General features: G+C 40.4%; 1 protein-coding gene across 2 annotated transcripts in view; it reads left to right on the top strand.

Moving 5' to 3' along the window:
- Window positions 1-26,791, top strand: part of LOC139186117 (ATP-binding cassette sub-family C member 4-like) — a 177,629-nt gene that overhangs the window by 93,954 nt on the left and 56,884 nt on the right. Inside the window, exons 21-25 of one of the 2 annotated variants that reach the window (XM_070799893.1) lie at window positions 9,191-9,341; window positions 11,403-11,522; window positions 12,686-12,796; window positions 20,513-20,613; window positions 21,921-22,112. In XM_070799893.1, coding sequence (XP_070655994.1) covers window positions 9,191-9,341; window positions 11,403-11,522; window positions 12,686-12,796; window positions 20,513-20,613; window positions 21,921-22,112 — 675 coding nt within the window. Of the gene's footprint in view, window positions 1-9,190; window positions 9,342-11,402; window positions 11,523-12,685; window positions 12,797-20,512; window positions 20,614-21,920; window positions 22,113-26,791 lie in introns of those variants that run through there. The other variant, XM_070799894.1, reaches the window with a different exon arrangement.

Here is a 26,791-nt window from a genome sequence, read left to right on the forward strand (position 1 = left end):
TAGGGTGCATGGGCTTCAGCAGTTGTGGCACATGGGCTTAGCTGCTCTGCGCATGTGGATTCTTCCCAAGGATGGAAACCGTGTTTCCTGCATTGGCAGATGGATTCTTAACTACTTGGACCACTAGAGAAGGCTTGTTTCTGATACCATTATAAACTTGCTGGTTGTTAGTCTATAGAAATATAGTTGATTTATGTGTGAATTAACTTTGCATTGCCTGGAGTTGATGGCAGTAGTTTTTTTTTTTTTTTTCTTTTTTAGTTCTGTAGGATTTTGTCCATATACAGTCATGTCAGCTGTAATAATGACAGTTTTGTATCTTCATTTCCAATAATTATGACTTTTATTTCCTTTTCTTGACTTGTGGCTGGAGTTTTCAGTTCGTGTTGAAGAGAATTGGGTTAGATCAGTTAATCTTGTACTCTTAGGGCAAAATTTTTCAATATATTTTTTCACTATAAATAATATTAATTCCAATTTTGTAGGTAGGCATCTGTTGTCAGATTGAAAAAGTTAAACTTAACATTCCTGGAATAGAGTTTACTTGGTTGTAATGTAGCATTGCTTTTATGTATTGCTGTATGTAGGTTGTCAAGAATTTTTGTATCTGTTGTTTATGAAGGATATTGGTCTATAATTACCTTTTTAAAATATTTTGTCAGCCTTTTCTATCAGAATTATGTAGCCTCAAGAAAATACGTGGGAAATATTTCCATTTTTAATGTCCACTTTAATGTGTCAGCTTGACCAGACTACATTCCTCAGTTATTCAATGAAAAAGTGATCTGTGTGTTGCTCTGTAGGTATTTTGTAGATGTGATTGAAATCCATTATCAGTTTATTTTAAGTAGGAACAATTATCCTACATAGTCCAGTGGGCACAGTTCAGTCAGTTGTAAGGCTTTAAGAACTAAGCCTTCCCTGAAGTAAAAAGAAATTCTGCTTGTGGAGAACAGCATCAGCTCCTACCCGAGGGTTCCAGTCTGTCCTTGGTAACAGCCAACCCTGAGCATTTTGGATTTGCCCAGTTAAGTTAGATTGTGGAGTATTATCTTTTTTATATTGCTAGATTCAGTTCATTGGTATGTTGTTTAATATCCCAAGACAGTTACGTTTTTAATTTTTCCTTCTTTTAATGTCTTCATCTGGTCTTTATATCATGATAATGCTGGACTCATGTACCCTGGAAAAGTTTGGTAAAACTTTTCTGCAAAATATTTTTGTGAAGCCTTCCAGACTTAAAGTATTTTCTGTGGAAAATTAAAAAATTATGTATTCAGGAAATTCTCTGGTGTTCCAATGGTCAGGACTTGGTGCTTTTACTGTTATGTGCCTGGGTCCAATTGCTGGTAGGAAAACTAAGATCCCACAAGCTGCATGGCATGGCCAAAACAATAAAATAAAGTAAAATGAAACAACACAACAACACAAGAGAAGACTGTATACATGGACGTCACCAGATGGTCAATACTGAAATCAGATTGATTATATGCTTTGCAGCCAAAGATGGAGACGTTCTATACAATCAGCAAAACCAAGATGGGAGCTGACTGTGGCTCAGATCATGAACTCCGTATTGCCAAATTCAGACTTAAATTGAAGAAAGTAGGGAAAACCCCTAGACCATTCAGCTATGACCTAAATCAAATCCTTTATGATTATACAGTGAAAGTGACAAATAGATTCAAAAGATTAGATCTGATAGAGTATCTGAAGAACTAAAGACAGAAGTTCATGACATTGTACAGGAGGCATTGATCAAGAATATCCCCAAGAAAAAGAAATGCAAAAAGGCAAAATGGTTATCTGTGGAGGTCTTACAAATAGCTGAGAAAAGAAGAAAAGCTAAAGGCAAAGGAGAAAAGGAAATATAATATCCATTTGAATGCAGTTCCAAAGGAAAGCAAGGAGAGATAAGAAAGCCTTGCTCAGTGATCAATGCAAAGAAATATAGGAAAGCGATAGAATGGTAAAGACCTCTTCAAGAGATCTCTTGAAGAAAATTAGTGATACCAAGGGAATATTTCATGCAAAGATGGGCACAATAAAGGACAGAAATGGTATGGACCTAACAGAAGCAGAAGATATTAAGAACAGATGGCAAGAATACATAGAAGAACTGTACAAAAAAGATCTTCATGACCCAGATAAAAACAATGGTGTGATCACTCACTTAGAGCCAGACATCCTGGAATGTGAAATCAAGTGGTCCTTAGGAAGCATCACTACAAACAAAGCTAGTAGAGGTGATCAAATTCCAGTTGAGCTATTTCAAATCCTAGAAGATGGTGCTGTGAAAGTGCTGCACTCAATATGCCAGATTTAGAAAATTCAGCAGTGGCCATAGGAAAAGGTCAGTTTTCATTCCAATCCCAAAGAAAGGCAATGTCAAGGAATGTTCAAACTACCACACAATTGCACTCTTCTCACATGCTACCAAAGTAATGCTCAAAATTCTCCAAGCCAGACTTCAATAGTATGTGAACTGTGAACTTCCAGATATTCAAGCTGGTTTTAGAAAAGGCAGAGGAACTAGAGATCAAATTGCCAACATCTGTTGGATTGCAGAAAAAGCAAGAGTTCCAGAAAAACTTCTGCTTTACTGACAACACCAAAGCCTTTTACTGTGTGGATCATTCTGAAAGAGATGGGAATACCAGACCACCTTACCTGCCTCCTGAGAAATCTGTATGCTGTTCAAGAAGCAACAGTTAGAACTGGACATGAAACAGCAGACTGGTTCCAAATAGGGAAAGGAGTACATCAAGGTTTTATATTCTCACGCTCCTTATTTAACTTATATGATGAGTATAACATGCGAAATGCTGGACTGGATGAAGCACAAGCTGGAATCATGATTGCCGGGAGAAATATCAATAACCTCAGATATGCAGATGGCACAACCCTTATGGCAGAAAGTAAAGAAGAACTAAAGATCCTCTTGATGAAAGTGAAAGAGGAGAGTGAAAACGTTGGCTTAAAACTCAACATTCAGAAAACTAAGATCATGGCATTTGGTCCCATCACTCCATGGCAAATAGATGGAGAAACAATGCAAACAGTGGCAGATTTTATTTTTGGGGGCTCCAAAATCACTGCAGATGGTGACTGCAGCCATGAAATTAAAAGACACTTGCTCCTTGGAGGAAAAGCTATGACCAACCTAGACAGCATATTCAAAAGCAGAGACATCACTTTGCAACAAAGGTCCTTCTAGTCAAGGCTATGGTTTTTCCAGTAGTCATGTATGGACATGAGAGTTGGACTATAAGAAAGCTGAGTGCTGAAGAATTGATGGTTTTGAACTGTGGTGTTGGAGAAGACTCTTGAGAGTCCCTTGGACTGCAAGGAGATCCAACCAGTCCATCCTAAAGGAGATCAGTCCTGGGTGTTCATTGGAAGGAGTGATGCTGAAGCTGAAATTCCAATACTTTGGCCACCTGATGTGAAGAACTGACTCATTGGAAAAGACCTTGATGCTGGGAAAGATTGAAGGTGGGAGAAAAAGGAGATGACATAGGATTAAATGATTGGATGGCATTACTGACTCAATGGACATGAGTTTGAGTAAGTTCCGGGAGTTGGTGATGGACAGAGAAGTCTGTCCTGCTGCAGTCCATGGGGTTTCAAAGAGTTGGATATGACTGAGTGATGGAACAGAACTGAGAAAATAAAAGATTCAAATTCTTAAATATATATACAATTATTCAGATTTTCTATGTCATTATGTTAGTTTTTTATGTCATTTTAAAGACATTCATCCTTTACATTATGATTTTTATTATATTCTCTATATAATGGTCATGGTATCATTTGTATTTCAATGAAAGCTAAGGCATTAGTTGCTCAATCATGTCCGACTCTTTCCAACCCCCTGGACTGTAGCCTGTCAGGCTCCTCTGTCCATTGGATTCTCCAGGCAAGAATACTGGAGTATATTGGTTGCCATTTCCTTTTCCAGGGGATCTTCTCAACCCAGGGATCAAACCTGGGTCTCCCATGTTACAAGCAGCTTCTTTACTGTCTGAGTTACAGGAAAGCCCAATGTCTTGTATTATCCTCTTTTAATTCATATTAATAGCAATTTCCCCCCCCCCTTTCTTTTCTTTTGCATTTTGTGGTGATTTCAAAGAACCAACTTTGAGTTTGTTGATTTTCCTGCTTAGAAGTTAGTTTTCTTTTCATTTGTGTCTTTTTCCATTTAGTTGCTCAGTTGTGTCTTACTTTTTGCGACCTCATGGGCTACAGCATGCCAGTTTTGCCTGTCCTTCAATATCTCCCAGAGTTTGTTCAAACTCACCTTCATTCAGTTGATGATGCTGTTGAACCATCTCATCCTCAGTCGCTCCCTTCTCCTCCTGCCATCAATCTTTCCCAGCATCAGGCTCTTTTCCAATGAATCAGTTCTTCACATCAAGTGGCCAAGGTATTGGAGTTTCAGCTTCAGCATCCAGTCTTTCCAAGGAATAATCAGTGTTGATTTCCTTTGGGATTGACTGATTTGCCCTACTTGCTGCCTCAGGGACTCTCAAGAGTCTATTTTTTTCTTATTTTCATTCTTCTACATACTTTAAAATGCTGCTTTGTTACTTATAAGATATAGCTCAAAAGCCTTGACTTTTAGCTTTTTTAAGACTTTTTTCTTTAAAATATTTTTTAATTTTATTGGAATATAGTTGATTTATAATACTGTGTTTATTTCAGATGTACAGCAAAGTGGTTCAGTTATACATATACATATATTCATTATTTTTTAGATTATTTTCTCATATAAGTTACCATGGGATGTTGAGAAGATTTCCCTGTGATATACTTTTATAATGCTCTTCTTCTTAAGGTGTACCTTGTCAAATTAGCAAATAAGTGGACTCCAGACTTAAGTTTTATAAAAATCTTGAACCCTGACAAAAGTAGAAAGGAAGCTATTGCTCAATGAGATACACTAAACATTAAAGAAGAAATACACCATGTTTTCCTGAAGCTTCCTGTTGTACTGGTTAACAAACTGTGAACCAAACCCCACCATTCACTCTCAGTGGAGTTAGCCATTACTCTCAGTTGGGAGCAAATTGAAGGATACCCAGGTCCTTACATGGTTGGAAAGAGCTTACATGGTTGTGAAAAGATCCAAGCCAGACAAATGAGGGATGAAGAATGTGATAAATGTATCCCAAGCAAAGGGCAGGCTTTGAAAAGCTTAGTCTTAGGGTTTGTACGTGTGTGTGTGTGTGCATGTTAGTTGCTCAGTTGTGTCCGAATCTTTGCAATCTTGTGGACTGTGGACTGCCAGCCTCCTCTGTCCATGGAATTCTCCAGGCAAGAATAATGGAGTGAGGTGCCATTCTCTTTTCCAGGGGATCTTCCCAACTGAGGGATCAAACCCTGGTCTTCCTGCATTGCAGGCAGATCTTTCACCATCTGAGTCAACAAGGAAGTCCAGGGTTTGTGTAGATCTCACCATATAGCTAAGACTCACTGATGTTTTATAATGTCCTAATTTAACAGACCTATGGGTTTGATTATGTCAAAGGAGACAGAGGTGATGAAGGAGGGATTTGAGAATCAGAGCTGATCTCTAAACTCCCTGAGACGTGCAAGCTACTGTATCTGCTTACATGAAGACTTAGCACTGACCCTCGGTTAGTGTTAAGCTTGTACACTTAGTCGCTCAGCTGTGTCTGACTCTTTACAACCTCATGGACTGTAGCCCTCCAGGCTCCTCTGTCCATGGGGATTCAGCAGGCAAGAATACTGGAGAGGGTTGCCATGCCCTCCTCCAGGGGATCTTCCCAACCCAGGGATTAAAGCCAGGTCTTCCACATTGCAGGTCTATCTCAGCACAATAATGGGTTAATGGAATTTCTCCTCCAGGTATAGACTGTCATTCTCTGCAAACTGAAGAATTTTTCTGAATTGTGAAAAATCACCATTTTCTCTTAAGTGGAAGATCTCATCTAAAAATTTGTTTTTTATTTGTCCATGTGGATTCATAGACTTTGGATAGAATTTCCCAAATGGTGTGCTCTAAATGGGAAATATATGAAAATACATAAAAGTAACAGTTCTCCTTGTTTGGGCGGTATCAGGACTTGGGTCAATATGCTTCTTTCTATATATCCATCCTAGTCTCTGTGCCATACTGTGACAGTGGTGCAGAAGCACCGGTCATGGTAATGTGGTCCATCAGATGGGCCGGGAATCCAACCAGAGGGGGGGAATTGTGTGTAGCTTGAATTGGCCTTTTAGGAATTCCTGGGAATGTAGAAGAAAGAAATGAGGTCGGCTTCAAGAAAGGGATTTATTGTGTGTTTGTTGTACACTAGGAACTTTTGTCTACTTCTTCAGATGTTAACTTTTTTTTTAGATACTGTTTTCATCTTCTACAAAATTCTATAAAGGGTCTGAGATGGCTGGCAATAAAAGATTCACAACTGTATATACATATAAAAGTAAAAGTGCTCGGTCATGTCCAACTCTTTCGGATCCCATGGACTGTAGCCTGCCAGGCTCCTCATGGAATTCTCCAGGAAAGAATACTGGAGTGGATTGCCAGTCCCTTCTTTAGGGAATCTTCCAGACCCATGGATCAAACCTGGGTGTCCTGCATTATAGTCAGGTTCTTTACCATCTGAGCCACTAGGGAAACCAATATGCTGTGTGTGTGTGTGTGTGTGTGTGTGTGTGTGTGTGTGTGTGTGTATAATAAAACCTTTAAAGACATCCTTTTTGAATTGCTTTAGAATTTAGGGCCGTGAAATCTGGAAGACCAAACCTAACTCCAGAGGTTCTGAGAGCATTAGTAATGGGTCTTCAGTGGGTACCTAATGAAAAAGCATTGGCACAGCTTCCATGGAGCCTTTCATTTTGATCTTACCTCTGCTTCCCAGGTTACCTGCCGGGCTGGGTTAGTCATAAAAGGCCCTCACCTGGAGTGGTTTAGTCGCTCAGTCTTGTCTGACTCTTTTTGACTCCACGGACTCTAGCCTGCCAGGTTCCTCTGTCCATGGGATGTTCCAGGCAAAAATACTGGAGTGGGTTGCCATTTCCTTCTCCAGGGGAACTTCCTGACCCAGGGATCAAACCTGGGTCTCCTGCATAGCAGTCAGATTCTTTAATGACTGATCCATTAGCGAAGACACCTAGGGAGAGCCAGATTACTGAAATGGATGAATGTTATCCATCAAATGATGCAAGTCTGCTAAAAAACAGTAATTTGGATTTTTTATAATTGACATTATAGTCGTTTTTTTTGTTTTTGACAAACAACAATGACAAGCCAAGTGACCAAAGGCTAGACATAGAAGGAGCTGGAAGGACCCCTTTCCATGAACATGAAGGTTGTAGCATGGTGGGATGCACAATCAAACCATTGGCTGTAAGAAATTGTTTTCTGTAGGTCTAATTGGAGGGAGGTCAGACAGCCCTATTTTTCTCCACTTATGATTGGAATTTATTCCTTCAGAATTCCATCCTCTTCACTCTGAGTTTTCTTTTAATACCACGGCAGAGGTGGGGAGAAACAGGAAAAGCACATGTGTCTCCATCCAGATTATGCAGTTTGCTTCCCAAGGGCTCCTGGCCACAGAGTCACAGTTCTGGTTGTTTGTTCCTCCCGCCTGCAGCTGTGGCTCTGGGATTCCCTGAGTACAAACTGCTCCTCTCTTTCTCCAGGATAAGCAATACCTTCCTGGGAAACTTTAGGACAACCACTTACCCTTCCAACCTCATATTTCTTATCTGTAAAGAACAACCAGTATTAACTCAGACAAGCATCCCAACCTTCTCATCCCAGCTCGCTTTTGGTCAAAATTTCCATCAACTGTGATTACTGCCTGCAAATCATTCATGCTATTCTTTCTATTTGTTAAACAACCCTGTAAAATCAGTCATTAAGTCTTAGAATTGTCTAAAAATATTCAGATATTCTTCCCTGTGTTTCCCCAACACCCTGTGCCCTGTGCAGATCACCATGGATTTGTATCCACTGGAGGCCTTGGCCCAGACTGGGTGAATCTGCAAGTCCCTACCACCCAACCCCACTTTCATGGCAGGCAGACACTAAATGTTAATTGCATTCTTATTGCCTGATATTGTCCACCAGTGTATCATATTTTTCCTGATAAAGGTGGGTGCTTAAATCAGCACCAACCAATGATTTCACTTTCTATTCTACTTGCTGTCTTTTTAGACCAAGATCATTTCCCAAGAGTAAATCATCTCAAGGGATAATATGATGATTAAGAGAATGTTCATGGAACTCAGCACAGGGCCTTACATACAGTACACACATTGTAACTGGAATCTGGTATTGTTATAATCATTAACCTTTGGAATGGGTATTTTAAATACTTAGTGTAATGATAAAAATGTGGCTGTATGTTGGAAATAAGCTTAAATATGTCATAATGGCTCATAACATGGGCTTCCCAGCTTTGTGAGAGGCTTTGCAGTCTCCATTAAGTTGCATTACCTCTCCCTGTGCCTCACTGTCTCCATTTGTAAAATTAGATAATACTGTTACTAGATATGTTACACTGAATTTGTAATTAACCACTGCTTTATCCCTACATGTATAGCTGAAGCATCTGGATTCCTCTACTGTGATACATGCTCACTCATCTCTCTAGTAACACCTGCTGACTCCGGATAGTTTGAGATACAACTCCTACTCTCTGAACCTCAAATATTCTCATCTGTTAAAAATAGTAATGCCTGTCTCAAAGGGTTACTGAGTGTATCACAAGAGCTGATACTTAGAAAGTTCTTATCAGAGTGTTTGGTGCATGCAATAAACATCATGCTGCTGCTGCTGCTAAGTTGCTTCAGTCATGTCCGACTCTGTGACCCCATAGACAGCAGCCCACCAGGCTCCCTCATCCCTGGGATTCTCCAAGCAAGAACACTGGAGTGGGTTGCCATTTCCTTCTCTAATGCATGAAAGTGAAAAGTGAAAGTGAAGTCGTGTCTGACTCTTAGCGACCTCATGGATTGCAGCCCACCAGGCTCTTCTATCCATGGAATTTTAAAGGCAAGAGTAGGACCACCTATAATTGTATTTCTTTGGAAGGGAAAGCATTCCCTGCTGTTTCAACAAGTTTTTTCAAGGAAAGGAATTTAATCCTAACAAATCAACAAAGTTTATCTTTGAAAAGTATCCTTGACACAAAGGCCTCTATTTTCACTATTTCAGGCATTTCTACTTGTGATTGGTGTGGTGGGCGTGATGGTAGCTGCAGTTCCTTGGATTGCTATATCTGTGATTCCCCTTGGCATCATTTTCTTTTTTCTTCGGCGATATTTCTTAGAGACGTCACGAGATGTGAAACGCCTGGAATGTACAAGTGAGTACCGGGGCTCTCAGGTTGGGAGGGCAGTGCAGGCTGTCTTCCATTCATACTGCAATTAACCAGACCCCTGAAATTCTGCAGACTGTTCTGTGGAGTTTCTCACCATTAACATTAGGTGATTGAAAGTTATGGCCCCTGAGATTAGGTTTGGCCCTTAAGGCAAATGGAGCTGGTGATGGGTCAGCTGCACTTTGCATTTTAGTCCAAGGAGGACGGATGTGAGCACCATGAGGACAGGGACCATTTTGGTCTTGTTTACAACATACTTCCTAACACAGAGTATCCACTCTATTAATACTATTCTTGAAAGTATTTCATCATGTTGGAACTAATGTAAAAAGAAAATAGAGAATTTCTCTTCTCCTAAAGTTACCAAAAATGATAAGGAAAGGAAAAGATTAGGAAAAGTAAAGGAGACCTCAGGAACTATATGTCAGAAATGATATATTTGAAAAATATACCTCCAGCCTCTGCAGTCATGTGACATCAGGCCCAAACCACATGAAGTCACTCAAAAGATGGACACTGAGGCTACTGTCAGATTCTAAAAGGGTGGTGTGAGTGTCACATGCCACAGTGTCCGCCAAACAACAGGACTGGTGTCCAGCAGGTAGATATAAAAACATCCATCAGGTTCCTGGAGCAGAAGTCAAGACCATTCAAAGGCTCCTCGTCTGCTGGGTCCTGAGGGCACAAGGGTGGTGCATCACCAGGTGCTCTGTGACCCGCACAGAGGCTCCTGGCACAGGTGCAGGGGGAGGCCCAGGATTGGGGAGGTGGCAGATTGTCCCCTCCCTTTACTCGTCTCACCCTGTCCTGGGTCTGGCTCTGGTCCCAGGTGAGAGATGTACTGACTCTATCGCAGCCCTTAGGTTACTGATCTAAGGTGGAGACAAAACACTGGTAGCTCATCAAAATTCAGTGTGGTGAGGACTCTAATGAGGAAATAAATTTTAAAATGTTACTGGTTAAAAAATTAGTGAACAATAATTACTAACCCATGGAAAAAAATGAAATATTGCCATTTGCAGCAACATGGATGGATCTCAGTTCAGTTCAGTTCAGTCGCTCAGTCGTGTCCGACTCTTTGCGACCCCATGAATTGCAGCACACTAGGCCTCCCTGTCCATCACCAACTCCCAGAGTTCACTCAGACTCATGTCCATCCAGTCAGTGATGCCATCCAGCCGTCTCATACTCTGTCGTCCCCTTCTCCTCCTGCCCCCAATCCCTCCCATCATCAGAGTCTTTTCCAATGAGTCAACTCTTCACATGAGGTGGCCAAAGTACTGGAGTTTCAACTTTAGCATCATTCCTTCCAAAGAAATTCCAGGGCTGATCTCCTTCAGAATGGATCTAGAGAGTATTATTCTTAGTAAAGAAAGTCAGAGAAAGACGCATATGATATCACTTAAACATGGAATCCAAATATAATACAAATGAATCTGTACACAAACTTGAAATAGACTCAGAAGCATGGAAAGCAAATTTGTGGTTACCAAAGGGGACTGAGAGGAGGGGAGGAACAAATTAGAAGTATGGGATTAATAGACATACTACTATTAATATGTCAAATAGATAACAACAAGAATTTAGTGTAAAGCACAGAGAATTTTATTCAGTATCTTGTAATATCCTGTAATGGAATATAATCAAAAAAAAAAAAAAAACTGAATGACTATACATACCTGAAACTAGCACATTGTTGTAAATCAACTATACTTCAATATACTTAAAAAATTGTGAACAATTTCACCTAGAAAGACATCAGAACAATTTGGAGGGAGGCATGTTTGAGAAGACCTTGATGAAAGAAACAGTAAAGAATTTCTTTATCTAAACCTAGCTGGGATTTTGAATTTATCAAAGATAATTTCAAAGAGAATCTCTCATTCCCAGGTCATTTAAGTGAAGCCTGGTGTGAGCAGGAGTTTGAGGGTCACATGGAGGATTCCCTTTGACGGGATGTGTGACCACGGAGTCCAGGAGACAGTGGTTTCCTCTCATCCAGCCTCCCTGACTTTCTCTGTCGTTTGTTTGTCTCTGCATCCCCAGCTCGGAGCCCGGTATTTTCCCACTTAGCATCTTCTCTCCGGGGACTCTTGACCATCCGGGCGTACAAAGCTGAACAGAAGTTTCAGGAGCTGTTTGATGCACACCAGGATTTGCACTCAGGTCTGTACGTTTCTGGAGATGATTTCTAAGGATGGGATGTGCTGCCTTCTGAGGCCTGACCTCTGTCTCAGGTGGCCCGGCTGGCCAGCGCCTCTCTGTGTGTCAGCCCATGTTGTCCTCTGCACACCTGCCTCCCCAACCCCTTCCTCTCAGCATCCCCTCTGTGCTCCCCTCTTCCCCGATCACAGCCTTGCTTTTCTCCCCTGACTGGCCTGCATTGTCCTTTCATCACTGTGCCCTGTGGGTTTCTGTCTCTTTAAGGCAGTAATCAATAAATTTTTCTTTTTTTCCAAAAGTTCAGATAGAAAATATTGTAGGCTTTGTGTGCTGTCTATGTTACAGCTACTCACCTTTGCCATTGTAGCACAAAGACAGGCAAAGATCAGACATCAGCCAATGACTGTTCCAAAAAAATTTTATTTTCAGAACCAGGTGGTGTCTGTTCTTGCCCCTCAGGTGTGATTTTCTGACTCTTTTCATGGCAGACATGAAGAGTAGCAGACGTATTGAGGAAAATAATTTCCTGATTTGCTACCTACTTGATTATGCTTTGTATCAGTGAAGGTTTTTTTTTTTTTTTTTCCACCTAGGTAGAAAATTCAGAATTTCCTCTAAGTCTATAAAATCCTGGCCAAACTTTCCAGTCATTAATGTATTTTGAAGATAATATGGCATTTTGAAAGCCACATACAGATCCTGTTAGCTGATGGTCATGTGGACACTGGCTGTCCTAAGAATAACCACCTCAGGCCCTGTAGTGAGGGCAGAAGGTGCTGGAAACGGTGTGAGCTGTGCTCTCTGCTGTCAGAGCTGGGAACAGTCAACCCTTTGAGAGGAGGATCTTTATGTTCAGGCCCAGCACTGCAGGAAACACACCAATGAGATGTTTTTCCATCTTCTTTCCTGTGATGGTATTTCTCTTGATAACCTGTGGGTTGAAGTTTTCAAAGCATGCTTCCTGGACTGATTCCTCCGTGTCCCATATGTTGTTTCGTGTTCAACCGAGTTTTCTGGAATCTTCAGGTTCCTTTGAAGTTACAGGTGTATAACTTTGCTGTCCTACCTTGTGTAAAATCTTCTGTAGCTCAACTGAGAAAATGCTCTCCCTCATGAACATGGTTTTTCTGTTTATGTATTACACTTATTATGATTCACAAATGCAGAGGCTTGGTTCCTGCTTTTGACGACGTCCCGATGGCTCGCTGTGTATCTGGATGTCACCTGTGCCATCTTTATCACCCTTGTTGCCTTTGGGGCCCTGATTCTGGCAGAAAGTAAGTACAGATGTGAAAATTTGTGGTATGTTTACAGTTTATAGCTTTGTTTGTAGTTATTAAGCACTTGTCATCTTGTCTAATATATACTCATTGGTTCTAATGAGTTATATTAAAGTGTCTACAGCATGTGACTCCACAATGTCCATGTGAAGTCATTTGTGTCTTGATGAGAACTTTTATCTTTTTTTCCATTTACTTATTAATTTACAGTAGGTCCTTGTTGAGACCATTTAATTTTTTTTTTTGATTGGCGTATAGTTGATTTATGATGTTGTGTTAATTTCAGGTATATAGCCAAGTGAATCTGTTATAGCATATATCGACTTTTTAAAAGATTCTTTTTTCATACCCCACGAACATTGGGGTGCGTGTATACATTTTTTTCATAATTTGCATTTTGATTAATACTTCAAATGAATTGTCCTTTAGAAAAGAATTTCTGTTTTTCACTTTCGGAATCTTTAGGAGCAAAGACCGGATATGACGTGCCTGCTCCAGCAGACCTGTGGTGCCTTGGGTCCCTGCTTTGGCTCACCCAGGCCATTCTTTCATTTTTATGTTAAGTTTTATTTGAGTATAGGTCATCTACACTGTTGTCTTAGTTTCTGATGTACAGCAAAGTCAATCTGCTATACATATACATATATCCACTCTTTTTTAAATTCTTTTCCCATATAGATCATTACCGAGTTCTCTGTACTTTACAGTAGTTTCTTATTAGTTATCTTTTTAATATTTTATATATAGTAGTATGTATGTGTCAGTCCCAGTCTTCCAATGTATCCCTTCCCTCCCTTATCCCCTGGTAACCATAAGTTTATTTTCTACATCTGTTACTCTACTTCTGTTTTGTAGATAAGTTCATTTGTAGCCTTTTGTTATATTCCATATGTAAGCAATATCATATTCTATTTTTCTCTTACTTCACTCAGTTTGAAAATCTCTAGGTCCAGCCATGTTGCTGCAAATGGCATTATTTTGCCCTTTTTAATGGCTGGGTAACCTTCCATTGTATGTATGGCACCACATCTTCCTTGTCCATTGCTCTGTTGACAGGCCTTTAGGTTGCTTCCATGTCCTGGCTGTTGTAAATAGTGCTGCAGTAAATATTAGGGTGCATGTATCCTTAGGAATTATGGTTTTCTCTAGATATATGCCCTGGAGTAAGATTGCTGGATCATATGGTAGCTCTGTTTTTAATTTTTAAAGGAACCTCCATATTGTTCTCCATAGTGGCTGTGCCAGTTTACGTTCCCACCAATAGTGTAGGAGGGTTCCCTTTTCTCCACATCCTCTTCAGTACTTATTGTTCATAGACTTTTTGATGATGGTCATTCTGACTGGTGTGAGTTGAAACCTCACTGTAGTTTTTTGCTTTTTTTTTATTTTTTCATTTTTTCCCACTGTAGTTTTGATTTGCATTTCTCTAATAATTAGAAATGTTGACCATATTTTCACGTGCTTTATGGCCATCTGTATGTTTTTTTTTGGATAATGTCTGGTTTAATCTTCTGCCCATATTTTGATTTATTTTTTATATTGAACTGCATGAACTGCTTGTATATTTTGGAGAGTAATCCCTTGTCAGCCACTTCATTTGCAAATACTTCCCCCATTCTGCAGATTGTCTTGGTATTTTTTTATGTTGTTGTTGTTGTGTTTTTTTTTTTTTTTTCTGTGCAAAAGGTTTTAAGCTTAATTGGGTGCCATTTATTTGTGTTTCATTTATTTTCATTGCTCTAGGAGGTGTGTAAAAAAGTTTGCTGCAATTCATGTCAGAGTTTTCCCTATGTTTTCATCTAAGAGTTTTCTAGTGTCTGGTCTTACATTTATGTCTGTAATCTATTTTGAGTTTATTTTTGTTTATGGTCTTAGGGAGTATTCTGATTTTATTCTTTTACATGTAGCTGTCCAGTTTTCCCAGCACCAATTATTAAAGAAACTGTTTTTTCTCCATTGTGTATTCTTGCTTCGTCATAGGTGACACAGGTGCATGGGTTTATCACTGGGCTTTCTGTCCTGTTCCATTGATCTTCATTTCTGGGTTTGGTGCTAGTAGTCTACTGTTTCAATTACTATAGCTTTGTAGTATAGTCTGAAGACAGGGACCGTGATTCCTTCTAGCTTCATTTTTCTTCTTTTTCTCACAATTACATTGGCTATTCATGGTATTTTGTGTTTCCATACAAAATGTAAACTTTTTTGTTCTAATTCTGTGAAAAATGCCATTGGTAATTTGATAGGGATTGCGCTGAATCTGTCGGAGAAGGCAATGGCACCCCACTCCAGTACTCTTGCCTGGAAAATCCCATGGATGAAGGAGCTGGTAGGCTGCAGTCCATGGGGTTGCTAGGAGTCAGACATGACTGAGGGACTTCACTTTCACTTTTCACTTTCATGCATTGGAGAAGGAAATGGCAACCCATTCCACTGTTCTTGCCTGGAGAATCCAAGGGATGGGGGAGCGTGGTGGGCTGTCCTCTGTGGGGTTGCACAGAGTCAGACACAACTGAAACGACTTAGCAGCAGCAGCAGCAATGAATCTGTAGATTGCTCTTGAGTAGTTTGCTTGTTTGTTTGTTTACAGTAGGTCTTCATTGAGATCTTTTATCTTTTTATCTTTCTTTTAATGGGTTGAGGTCTACATAACTGTAGCAAGGTGACCTTCCGAAAATCCCAGGTAATGTCCTATAGCTGGATAGAGAGAACCAGGTTTACTGTTAAGCTTTTTGTACAGATTGGGTTTTGAGTTTTAGGTTTTAGCTTTAGGGCTACTTGGATCCCTTCATTGTAGGGGTCTGAGAAAGATTCTCTATAGCAAAAACAGTATACTCACTGCTATGTGGGTCCCAGATGAGCAGTTGTTGGAAAGTGCAGCATCAATTCACCATCCCTTACTATTCCATAGAAATAGCCCAGAATCACAGTCTTTGATAGTGGAAAAATGAGAGTAATATTTTAGATTTAAAAGCACTGGCTCTTAGAACCCACTGCCTTGTTTTTGTGATTTAAACTGCAGCTACATTGGTTGTAGAGAGTGAAATTACATAATGATAATCGAAGCATAAGGACAAAAATCTGAACGATGGCATCCTCAACTATATTATACTGTCAAGTGTATCTCAATCCAGGTGGGATTAATATGGATAAAGGACAAAGAGAAGGTCCTGTGGTAAGGACCTAAGAGAAGCAGAAGAGATTAGGAAGAGGTGGCAAGAATACATAGAAAAACTGTACCAAAATGATCTTAATGACCTGGATAACCACGATGGTGTGGTCACTCATCTTGAGCCAGACATCCTGGCAGGTGAAGCAAAGTGGACCTTAGGAAGCATCACTATGAACAGTTAGTGGAGGTAATGGAATTCCAGCCTAGCTATTTCAAATCCTAAAAGATAATGCTGTTCATGTAATATGCCAGCAAATTTGGAAAAGTTAGTAGTGGCCATGGACTGAAAAAGGTCAGTTTTCATTCCAGTCCCAAAGAAATGCAATGCCAAAGAGTGTTCAAACTATCTTACAATTGCACTAATTTTACATGCAAGTAAGGATATACTCAAAATCCTTCAAACAAGATTTCAACAATATGTGAACTGGGAACTTCCAACTGTACAAGCTGGGTTTATAAAAGGCAGAGGAACCAGAGATCAAATTGCCAACATTTATTGGATCATAGAGAAAGCAAGACTATAGAGAAAGGCTTTGACTCTGTGGACCACAATTAACTGTGGAAAATTCTGAAAAAGATAGGAATACCAGACCATCTTACCTGTCTCCTGAGAAACCTGTAAGCAAGTCAAGAAAAAACAGAACTGTACATGGAACAATGGACTGGTTCAAAACTGGGAAAGCAGTATGACAAGGCTATATGTTGTCACTATGTTTATTTAACTTATGTGCAGAATACCTCATGCAAAATGCCAGGCTGGATGAAGCTCAAGCTAGAATCAAGATTGCTGGGAGAAATATCAAAAACTTCAGATATGCAGATGATACCACTCTAATGGCAGAAAGTGAAGAGAAACTGAAGAGCCTTTTGATGAAAGTGAAAGAGCATAGTGAAAAAGCTGACTTAAAACTCAGCATTCAAAGATCTAAGATCATGGCATCTGGTCTCATCACTTCATGGCAAATAGATGGGGAAACGTTGAACACAGTGACAGATTTTGTTTACTTGGGTTCCAAAAATCATTACAAACTGTGACTGCAGCCATGAATGAAAAGATGTTTGTTTCTTGGAAGGAAAGCTATGACAAATATATACAGAATATTAAAAAGCAGAGACATCACTTTGCCAACAAAGGTCCATATAGTGAAAGCTATGTTTTTTCCAGTAGTCATGTAAGAGTTGTCAATGGATGTAAAAGTTGGGCCATTGAGAAGGCTGAGGGCTGAAGAATTGATGCTTTCAAGTTGTAATGTTGGTGGAGACTCTTCCAAGTCCCTTGGACAGCAAGGAGATCAAATTAGGAAATCCTAAAGGAAATCAACCCTGAATATTCACTGGAAGGCTCATGCTAAAGCTCCAACTTTTACCACCTGATGCAAAGAGCTTACTCATGAGAAAATACCTTGATACTGGGAAAGATTTAAGGCAGGAGGAGAATGAGGTGGTAGAGGATGAGATGGTTAGATAGCATAACAAAGTCAATGGACATGAATTTGAGCAAACTCTGGGAGATAACAAAGGACAGGGAAGCCTGGCATGCTACAGTCCATGGTGTCACAGAGTCAGACATGACTTAGTGACTGAACAACAACTTTTTTCAGTTCAGTTCAGATGCTCAGTCGTGTCTGACTCTTTGCGACCCCATGAATCGCAGCATACCAGGCCTCCCTGTCCATCACCAACTCCTGGAGTTCACTCAGACTCACGTCCATCAAGTCAGTGATGCCATCCAGCCATCTCATCCTCTGTCGTCCCCTTCTCCCCCTGCCCCCAATACCTCCCAGCATCAGGGTCTTTTCCAATGAGTCAACTCTTCGCATGAGGTGGCCAAAGTACTGGAGTTTCAGCTTTAGCATCATTCCTTCCAAAGAAATTCCAGAGCTGATCTCCTTCAGAATGGACTGGTTGGATCTCCTTGCAGTCCAAGGGACTCTCAAGAGTCTTCTGCAACACCACAGTTCAAAAGCATCAATTCTTCGGTGTTCAGCCTTCTTCACAGTCCAACTCTCACATCCATATGTGACCACAGGAAAAACCATAGCCTTGACTAGATGAAACTTTGTTGGCACAGTATTGTCTCTGCTTTTGAATATGATATCTAGGTTGGCCATAACTTTCCTTCCAAGGAGTAAGTGTCTTTTATTTTAATGGCTGCAGTCACCATCTGCTGTGATTTTGGAGCCCCCAAAAATAAAGTCTGACACTGTTTCCCCATCTATTTCCCATGAAGTGATGGGACCGGATACCATGATCTTCGTTTTCTGAATGTTGAGCTTTAAGCCAGCTTTTTCACTCTCCACTTTCACTTGAATCAACAGGCTTTTTAGTTCCTCTTCACTTTCTGCCATAAGGGTGGTGTCATCTGCATATCTGAGTTTATTGATATTTCTCCCGGCAATCTTGATTTCAGTTTGTGCTTCTTCCAGTCCAGCGTTTCTCATGATGTACTCTGCATATAAGTTAAATAAGCAGGGTGACAATATACAGACTTGACGTACTCCTTTTCTTATTTGGAACCAATCTGTTGTTCCATGTCCAGTTCTAACTGTTGCTTCCTAACCTGCATACAAATTTCTCAAGAGGCAGAACAGGTGGTCTGGTATTTCCATCTCTTTCAGAATTTTCCACAGTTGATTGTGATCCACACAGTCAAAGGCTTTGGCATAGTCAATAAAGCAGAAATAGATGTTGTTCTGGAACTCTCTTGCTTTTTCCGTGATCCAGCGGATGTTGGCAATTTGATCTCTAGTTCGTCTGCCTTTTCTAAAACCAGCTTGAACATCAGGAAGTTCATGGTTCACATATTGCTGAAGCCTGGCTTGGAGAATTTTGAGCATTATTTACTAGCTTGTGAGATGAGTGCAATTGTGTGGTAGATTGAGCATTCTTTGGCATTGCCTTTCTTTGGGATTGGAATGAAAACTGACCTTTTCCAGTCCTGTGGCCACTGCTGAGTTTTCCAAATTTGCTGGCATATTGAGTACAGCACTTTCACAGCATCATCTTTCAGGATTTGAAAGAGCTCAACTGGAATTCCATCACCTCCACTAGCTTTGTTTGTAGTGATGCTTTCTAAGGCCCACTTGACTTCACATTCCAGGATGTCTGGCTCTAGGTCAGTGATCACACCATCGTGATTATCTGGGTCGTGAAGATCTTTTTTGTACAGTTCTTATGTGTATTCTTGCCACCTCTTCTTAATACCTTCTGCTTCTGTGAGGTCCATACTATTTCTGTCCTTTATCAAGCCCATCTTTGCATGAAATGTTCCTTTGGTATCTCTAATTTTCTTGAAGAGATCTCTAGTCTTTCCCAATCTGTTGTTTTCCTCTATTTCTTTGCGTTGATCGCTGAAGAAGACTTTTTTATCTCTTCTTGCTATTCTTTGGAAGTCTGCATTCAGATGCTTAAATGTTTCCTTTTCTCCTTTGCTTTTCCCTTCTCTTCTTTTCACAGCTATTTGTATGGCCTCCCCAGACAGCCATTTTGCTTTTTTGCATTTCTTTTCCACGGGGATGGTCTTGATCCCTGTCTCCTGTACAGTGTCACAAACCTCATTCCATAGTTCATCAGGCACTCTATGTATCAGATCTAGGCCCTTAAATCTATTTCTCACTTCTACTGTATAATCATAAGGGATTTGATTTAGGTCATACCTGTATGGTCTAGTGTTTTTCCCTACTTTCTTGAATTTAAGTCTGAATTTGGCAATAAGGAGTTCATGATCCGAGCCACAGTCAGCTCCTGGTCTTTTTTTTTGCTGACTGTATAGAGCTTCTCCAACTTTGGCTGCAAAGAATATAATCAATCTGATTTCAGTGTTGACCCTCTGGTGATGTCCATGTGTAGAGTCTTCTCTTGTGTTTTTGGAAGAGGGTGTTTGTTATGATCAGTGCTCTTTCTAAATTCAGAATAACTTTTTAAAACTTTATTTATTTATTTGGCTGCACTGGATCTTAGCTGGGGCATGCAGGATCTTTAGTCTTAGTTATAACAGGTTGGAATTTAGTTGCAGCATGTGAACTCTTAGTTGTGGTACGTGAGGTCTCTTTGCCTGACCAGGGATCGAAACTCAGCCCCCTGCATTGGGAGTTCAGAGTCTTAGCTATTGTACCACCAGGGAAGTCCCTTGTAGTGTGTGTGTGTATGTGTGTATGTGCTTTTACTATATTATTGTCTCATACAACAGAAGTAATATTATGAGTGATAATATCATTACATGCCAATAATTTCAATATTATAAAGGAGTCTTCTCACTACTATATATAAAATAGGTAACTAAAAAGGACCTACTGTATAGCACAGGGAATTCTATCTAATACTCTCTAATAACATATATGGGAAAATAATTTTAAAAGAGCAGATTTGTGTATATATCTGGCTAATTCACTTTACTGTACACCTGAAACTAACACAGCTTTGTAAATCAACTACGCTTCAATAAAAATCATAAAAATAAAGGAGTCTTCTTTGTAAAGTGACAGAAGGACCTGTGTGGGGGGTTGAGAAATAGACTCACTTTATTCCTCTTCTTCCTCATTTAGCTTTGAATCTCGGGCAGGTTGGCCTGGTCCTGTCTCTCACGCTCACACTCACAGGGATGTTCCAGTTGTGCGTCAGGCAAAGTGCCGAAGTTGAGAACATGGTGATGTTTATTTTTCTGTTCTTAGCCTTTTCAGGTCTCCTTGCTGTTATATGGCATAAAAGCAATTCTTATGTAAAATAATAAAACCCTTCCTTATTCCTTTTTTTTTTTTTTTTTTTCTTTAACATAATCTTACAAAGTCTTTTATGTTCTCCTCCATCTGCTTAAGGGCTTCCCTGGTGTCTCAGATGGTAAAGAATTCACCTGCAATGCAGAGCCACAAGAGACAAAGATTCTATCCCTGGATTGGAAAGATCCCCTGGAGAAGGGAATGGCTACCCACTCTAGTATTCTTGCCTGGAGAATCCCCATGAACAGAGAAGCCTGACAGGCTATAGTCCATGGGGTTGCAAAGAGTTGGACATGACTGACTGACTTTCACTTTCACTTTCCATCTGCTTAAAGTTAATAAAAATATATACATATTTTCTCACATATGTATGCCATGTCAGAGGATTTTACACTCATCACAAACTGTCTTAAAATACAATAAATGTCTCTGTAGGAGAGAGGTTCTGAAATTCTGGAGACAATGTAAGCTAATTTCTTAGCAGCTTATTTATCTTTGCTTCTTAATGGATAATTCCTTATTTTTGGTAAAAGAGAAGAATCCAGTATTTTAAGGTTTATTTAATTAATATTTCTCTCACCCCCCCCCATTTTATCACTTATTCTTATGTATGTTGAACCCCTGAATTTGCTGGTGGCCCTTTTTCCTGGTAGGTAGGCTTCCTCTCAGAATGTGCTCTTAAGGGTGTGGAATTGTGGTTGTTCAAGAGGCCTTAGTCAATAAGTAAATTATATACTTTTGAATATTTGTACCTTCTCCTAAAGGGAGAAAAACAATAAAAATGAAGTTTTTCTATTTATTTCTTCTAACAGAGTTGAAAGTGACTATTAAAATGATGTTTGATGACTGTCCAGTTCTGGACATCTGTAACATGTGACCCTTCTGCAGCTACACATACTGATTGATGTCCATAAGTGTTCTTTTCTTTCAAAAATAACTTTTGCTTTTTTTATTCAGATGTGAAAGGTGGACCAATAAAACCTTACCATTCATTTCTATAATTGTTTTAGCTTTTATATAAAATTGAAGAAAGTAGTTGTGTATAAAAGTATTGAAGATGACGAACAAGTTTGCAGATCATCTAAGGCCTCATCAGACTTCTACTTCTGTCCTTTGTGGATGTTGAGACCTGAGATACTCTGAACCATAGAAAAGCAGGAGGTTTCATTTACAATCTCTGAACACCCATAAACTAGATCCTCTGATACTAACTGATGTGATGTCATATGTCTTTCAGATGATTTCAGTAGAAAGGGGGATTGAATATACAGACCTTGAGAAAGAAGCACCCTGGGAACTTGAGTATCGTCCACCACCACTCTGGCCCACCAATGGAAGGATTTTCTTTTCCGGGGTGAACTTCAGATATAACTCGGACAGTCCTCTGGTACTGAGGAACCTGATAACATCCATTTTCTCAAGACAAACGGTTAGTTTAAGCCATTTGCCTCTTTAAAATCCAGCTAAAGATTTAGCACCACATCTGTTCTTGGCTTCCTTATCACTGTGTCAGGGGTACTGTTTGCTCCTAAAGGATGCAAATCAGTGATATTGTAGGTGAATCTTTCTTGGAAACTGATCATGGAATGGGGATACCAGCAAATTTTTCCCTGTGTTGTGAGCTCCTTCATGGTGGTTGATGGGCCCTGGGATCGGGGGCTCCATCTTACCTTGACCTGGGACACTATATGTGACACCTGATTATTACAAAGTCTGGGACATCAGCCTTGTCTTCCTGGCCTTAACTCTCTAATATCTCATTCCTTTCCATCTTTTCTTGTTTGTGTTTTGAAATCTTCTCTTCTTCCCATGATACCCTCTGATTTCAGCCTCCCTCTCTGTCCCTTAGCCCTTCCTGTAGCCTTGTCCTCCACTCACCCACATTGAGCTGCCAGTCCCCTGCGATCCCCCCACAGACTGCTTCTTTCTTAGCCCAGATCTGATCTTTACTGGCTGGGTGAGCTGCTGCTGGAACCATAGCATAGCCTCAAGTCCACTCCAGCAGGGGCCGTGGGGTGACTTTGTATCCACCAGAGAAGAGCCTGAATAATGACCCAGTCAGGAGTAAGGAACCAGTGCCTCAGATGGAGGGAGGGTCTAGAGACTGGCTCAAAGTCAAAAGCAAATGGAAGGGAGCAGAGAAGATCCACGTGAGAGATGGCAGAGAAGCTTGTGACCTGGACCTGCCACAATCCATGTCTGCTGGTGATGCTCCTTCCACACTCAGCTTGAGGCCCTCAGCTGGGACCAGGACAGAGTCTTGAAGAAGACACTAAACAAGATCTGGCAAGGCGTTAGGAGCTCTTCCCCACCTCCCTCTGCTGCAAGTATGTCTCTGACATACACACACTCTCCTGCACTGGGATTGTGTGTAGATTCTCCCAAAGCACCACATCCTCCCTGTTCCCAGTGTGCATGGCTTCCCCTCAGCCTCAGAGACCCAGGCCCTCTGTCATCTGCATGGTGAAAATCTCATTTTCTGAGTCAAGTCTAGTGCATCTTTGAAACTCTTGGTTTAATATACCCTTATATATACTAATATGCTGCTGCTGCTAAGTCGCTTCAGTCGTGTCCGACTCTATGCGACCCCATAGATGGCAGCCCACCAGGTTCCTCCATCCCTGGGATTCTCCAGGCAAGAACACTGGAGTGGGGTGCCATTACCTTCTCCAATGCATGGAAGTGAAAAGGGAAAGTGAAGTTGCTCAGTCGTGTCCAACTCTTAGCGACCCCATGGATTGCAGCCTACCAGGCTCTTCCATCCATGGGATTTTCGAGGCAAGAGTACTGGAATGGGGTACCATTGCCTTCTCTGATACTAATATGCTAATATATATTATATTTTTCAATATACATACCAAATAGACTGTATACTTAATGTGCTAACATATACTTAATATACTAAAATATATGTTGTGTGTATATATATATATATATATATATATATAAAACATATGTATACACACTAATATATCCTTACTGTCATATATTCTTTTAAGGTAGCATTTATGGTACACTTATGTGGAATGTAAAAGTAGGAAGTCAAGAAACACCTGGAGTAACAGGCAAATTTGGCCTTGGAACACGGAATGAAGCAGGGCAAAGACTAATAGAGTTTTGCCAAGAAAATGCACTGGTCATAGCAAACACCTACTTCCAACAACACAAGAGAAGACTCTACACATGGATATCACCATATGGTCAACGCCGAAATCAGATTGATTATATTTTTTGCAGCCAAAGATGGAGAAGCTCTATACAGTCAACAAAAACAAGACCAGGAGATTACTGTGGCTCAGATCATGAACTCCTTATTGCAAAACTCAGAATTAAATTGAAGAAAGTAGGGAAAACCACTAGACCATTCAGGTGTGACCTGAATCAAATCCCTTATGATTATACAGTGGAAGTGAGAAATAGATTTAAGGGCCTAGATCTGATACATAGAGTGCCTGATGAACTATGGAATGAGGTTCGTGACACTGTACAGGAGACAGGGATCAAGACCATGCCCATGGAAAAGAAATGCAAAAAAGCAAAATGGCTGTCTGGGGAGGCCATACAAATAGCTGTGAAAAGAAGAGAAGGGAAAAGCAAAGGAGAAAAGGAAACATTTAAGCATCTGAATGCAGACTTCCAAAGAATAGCAAGAAGAGATAAGAAAGCCTTCCTCAGCGATCAACGCAAAGAAATAGAGGAAAACATAATGGGAAAGACTAGAGATCTCTTCAAGAAAATTAGAGATACCAAGGGAACATTTCATGCAAAGATGGGCTTGATAAAGGACAGAAATGGTATGGACCTAACAGAAGCAGAAGATATCAAGAAGAGGTGGCAAGAATACACATAAGAACTGTACAAAAAAGATCTTCATGACCCAGATAATCACGATGGTGTGATCACTGACCTAGAGCCAGACATCCTGGAATGTGAAGTCAAGTGGGCCTTAGAAAGCATCACTACAAACAAAGCTAGTGGAGGTGATGGAATTCCAGTTGAGCTCTTTCAAATCCTAAAAGATGATGCTGTGAAAGTGCTGCACTCAATATGCCAGCAAATTTGGAAAACTCAGCAGTGGCCACAGGACTGGAAAAGGTCAGTTTTCATTCCAATCCCAAAGAAAGGCAATGCCAAAGAATACTCAAAAAACCACACAATTGTACTCATCTCACATGCTAGTAAAGTAATGCTCAAAATTCTCCAAGCCAGGCTTCAGCAATATGTGAACCGTGAACTTCCTTATGTTCAAGCTGGTTTTAGAAAATGCAGGGGAACCAGAGATCAAATCGGCAACATCTGCTGAATCATCAAAAAAGCAAGAGAGTTCCAGAACAACATCTATTTCTGCTTTATTGACTATGCCAAAGCCTTTGACTGTGTGGATCACAATCAACTGTGGAAAATTCTAAAAGAGATGGGAATACCAGATCTCCTGACCTGCCTCTTGAGAAATCTGTATGCACGTCAGGAAGCAACAGTTAGAACTGGACATGGAACAACAGACTGGTTCCAATACGAAAAGGAGTATGTCAAGGCTGTATATTGTCACCCTGCTTATTTAACTTATATGCAGAGTACATTATGAGAAACGCTGGGCTGGAAGAAACACAAGCTGGAATAAAGATTACCAGGAGAAATATCAATAACCTCAGATAGGCAGATGACATCACCCTTATGGCAGAAAGTGAAGAAGAACTAAAGAGCCTCTTGATGAAAGTGAAAGAGGAGGGTGAAAAAGTTGGCTTAAAGCTCAACATTCAGAAAACGAAGATCATGGCATCCCGTCCCATCACTTCATGGGAAATAGATGGGGAAACAGTGTCAGATTTTATTTTGGGGGGCTCCAAAACCACTGCAGATGGTGACTGCACCATGAAATTAAAAGACACTTACTCCTTGGAAGAAATGTTATGTCCAACCTAGATAGCATATTCAAAAGCAGAGACATTACTTTGCCAACAAAGGTCCATCTAGTCAAGGCTATGGTTTTTCCTGTGGTCATGTATGGATGTGAGAGTTGGGCTGTGAAGAAGGCTGAATGCCTAAGAATTGATGCTTTTGAACTGTGGTGTTGGAGAAGACTCTTGAGAGTCCCTTGCACTGCAAGGAGATCCAACCAGTCCATGCTGAAGGAGATCAGCCCTGGGATTTCTTTGGAAAGAATGATGCTAAAGCTGAAATGTCAGTACTTTGGCCACCTCATTTGATGAATTCATTCATTGGAAAAGACCCTGATGCTGGGAGGGATTGGGGGCAGGAGGAGAAGGGGATGACAGAGGATGAGATGGCTGGATGGCATCACCCACTTGACGGACGTGAGTCTGAGTGAACTCCGGGAGTTGGTGATGGACAGGGAGGCCTGGTGTGCTGTGATTCATGGGGTCTCAAAGAGTCGGACATGACTGAGCGACTGAACTGAATTGAACTGATGTTTACGGCAGCCAAAAGTTGGAAGGAACTATATACTTACAATTAAGTATTATTGAGCCTTAAAAAGGAAGAAAATTCTGACCTGTGGATAAACCTTGATGACATCTTGCTAAATGAAATAAGCCAGACACAAAAGAAATGAATACTCTGATTCCATTTATGTGAGATTCCTAGAGTAGTCAAATCCAAGAAGACGGGAAGTAGGAAAGTGGTCACCAGAGACTCAGTGACGGGAAATGGGGAGTTGTTTTTTGTTGTTGTTGTTTGTTTGTTTTTTAATTTTATTTTATTTTTAAACCTCAAACACTGTATTAGTTTTGCCAAACATCAAAACGAATCCGCCACAGGTATATATGTGCTCCCCATCCTGAACCCTCCTCCCTCTTCCCTCCCCACAGCATCCCTCTGGGTCATCCCAGTGCACCAGCCCCAAGCATCCAGTATCCTGCATCGAACCTGGACTGGCAACTCGTTTCATACATGATATTACACATGTTTCAATGCCATTCTCCCAAATCTTCCCACCCTCTCCCTCTCCCACAGAGTCCATAAGATTGTTCTATACATCAGTGTCTCTTTTGCTGTCTTGTACACAGGGGTATTGTTACCATCTTTCTAAATTCCATATATATGCGTTAGTATACTGTATTGGTGTTTTTCTTTCTGGCTTACTTCACT

The sequence above is a fragment of the Bos indicus genome, chromosome 12, assembly GCF_029378745.1.
Source record: "Bos indicus isolate NIAB-ARS_2022 breed Sahiwal x Tharparkar chromosome 12, NIAB-ARS_B.indTharparkar_mat_pri_1.0, whole genome shotgun sequence".
NCBI classification, from domain to species: Eukaryota; Metazoa; Chordata; class Mammalia; order Artiodactyla; family Bovidae; genus Bos; species Bos indicus.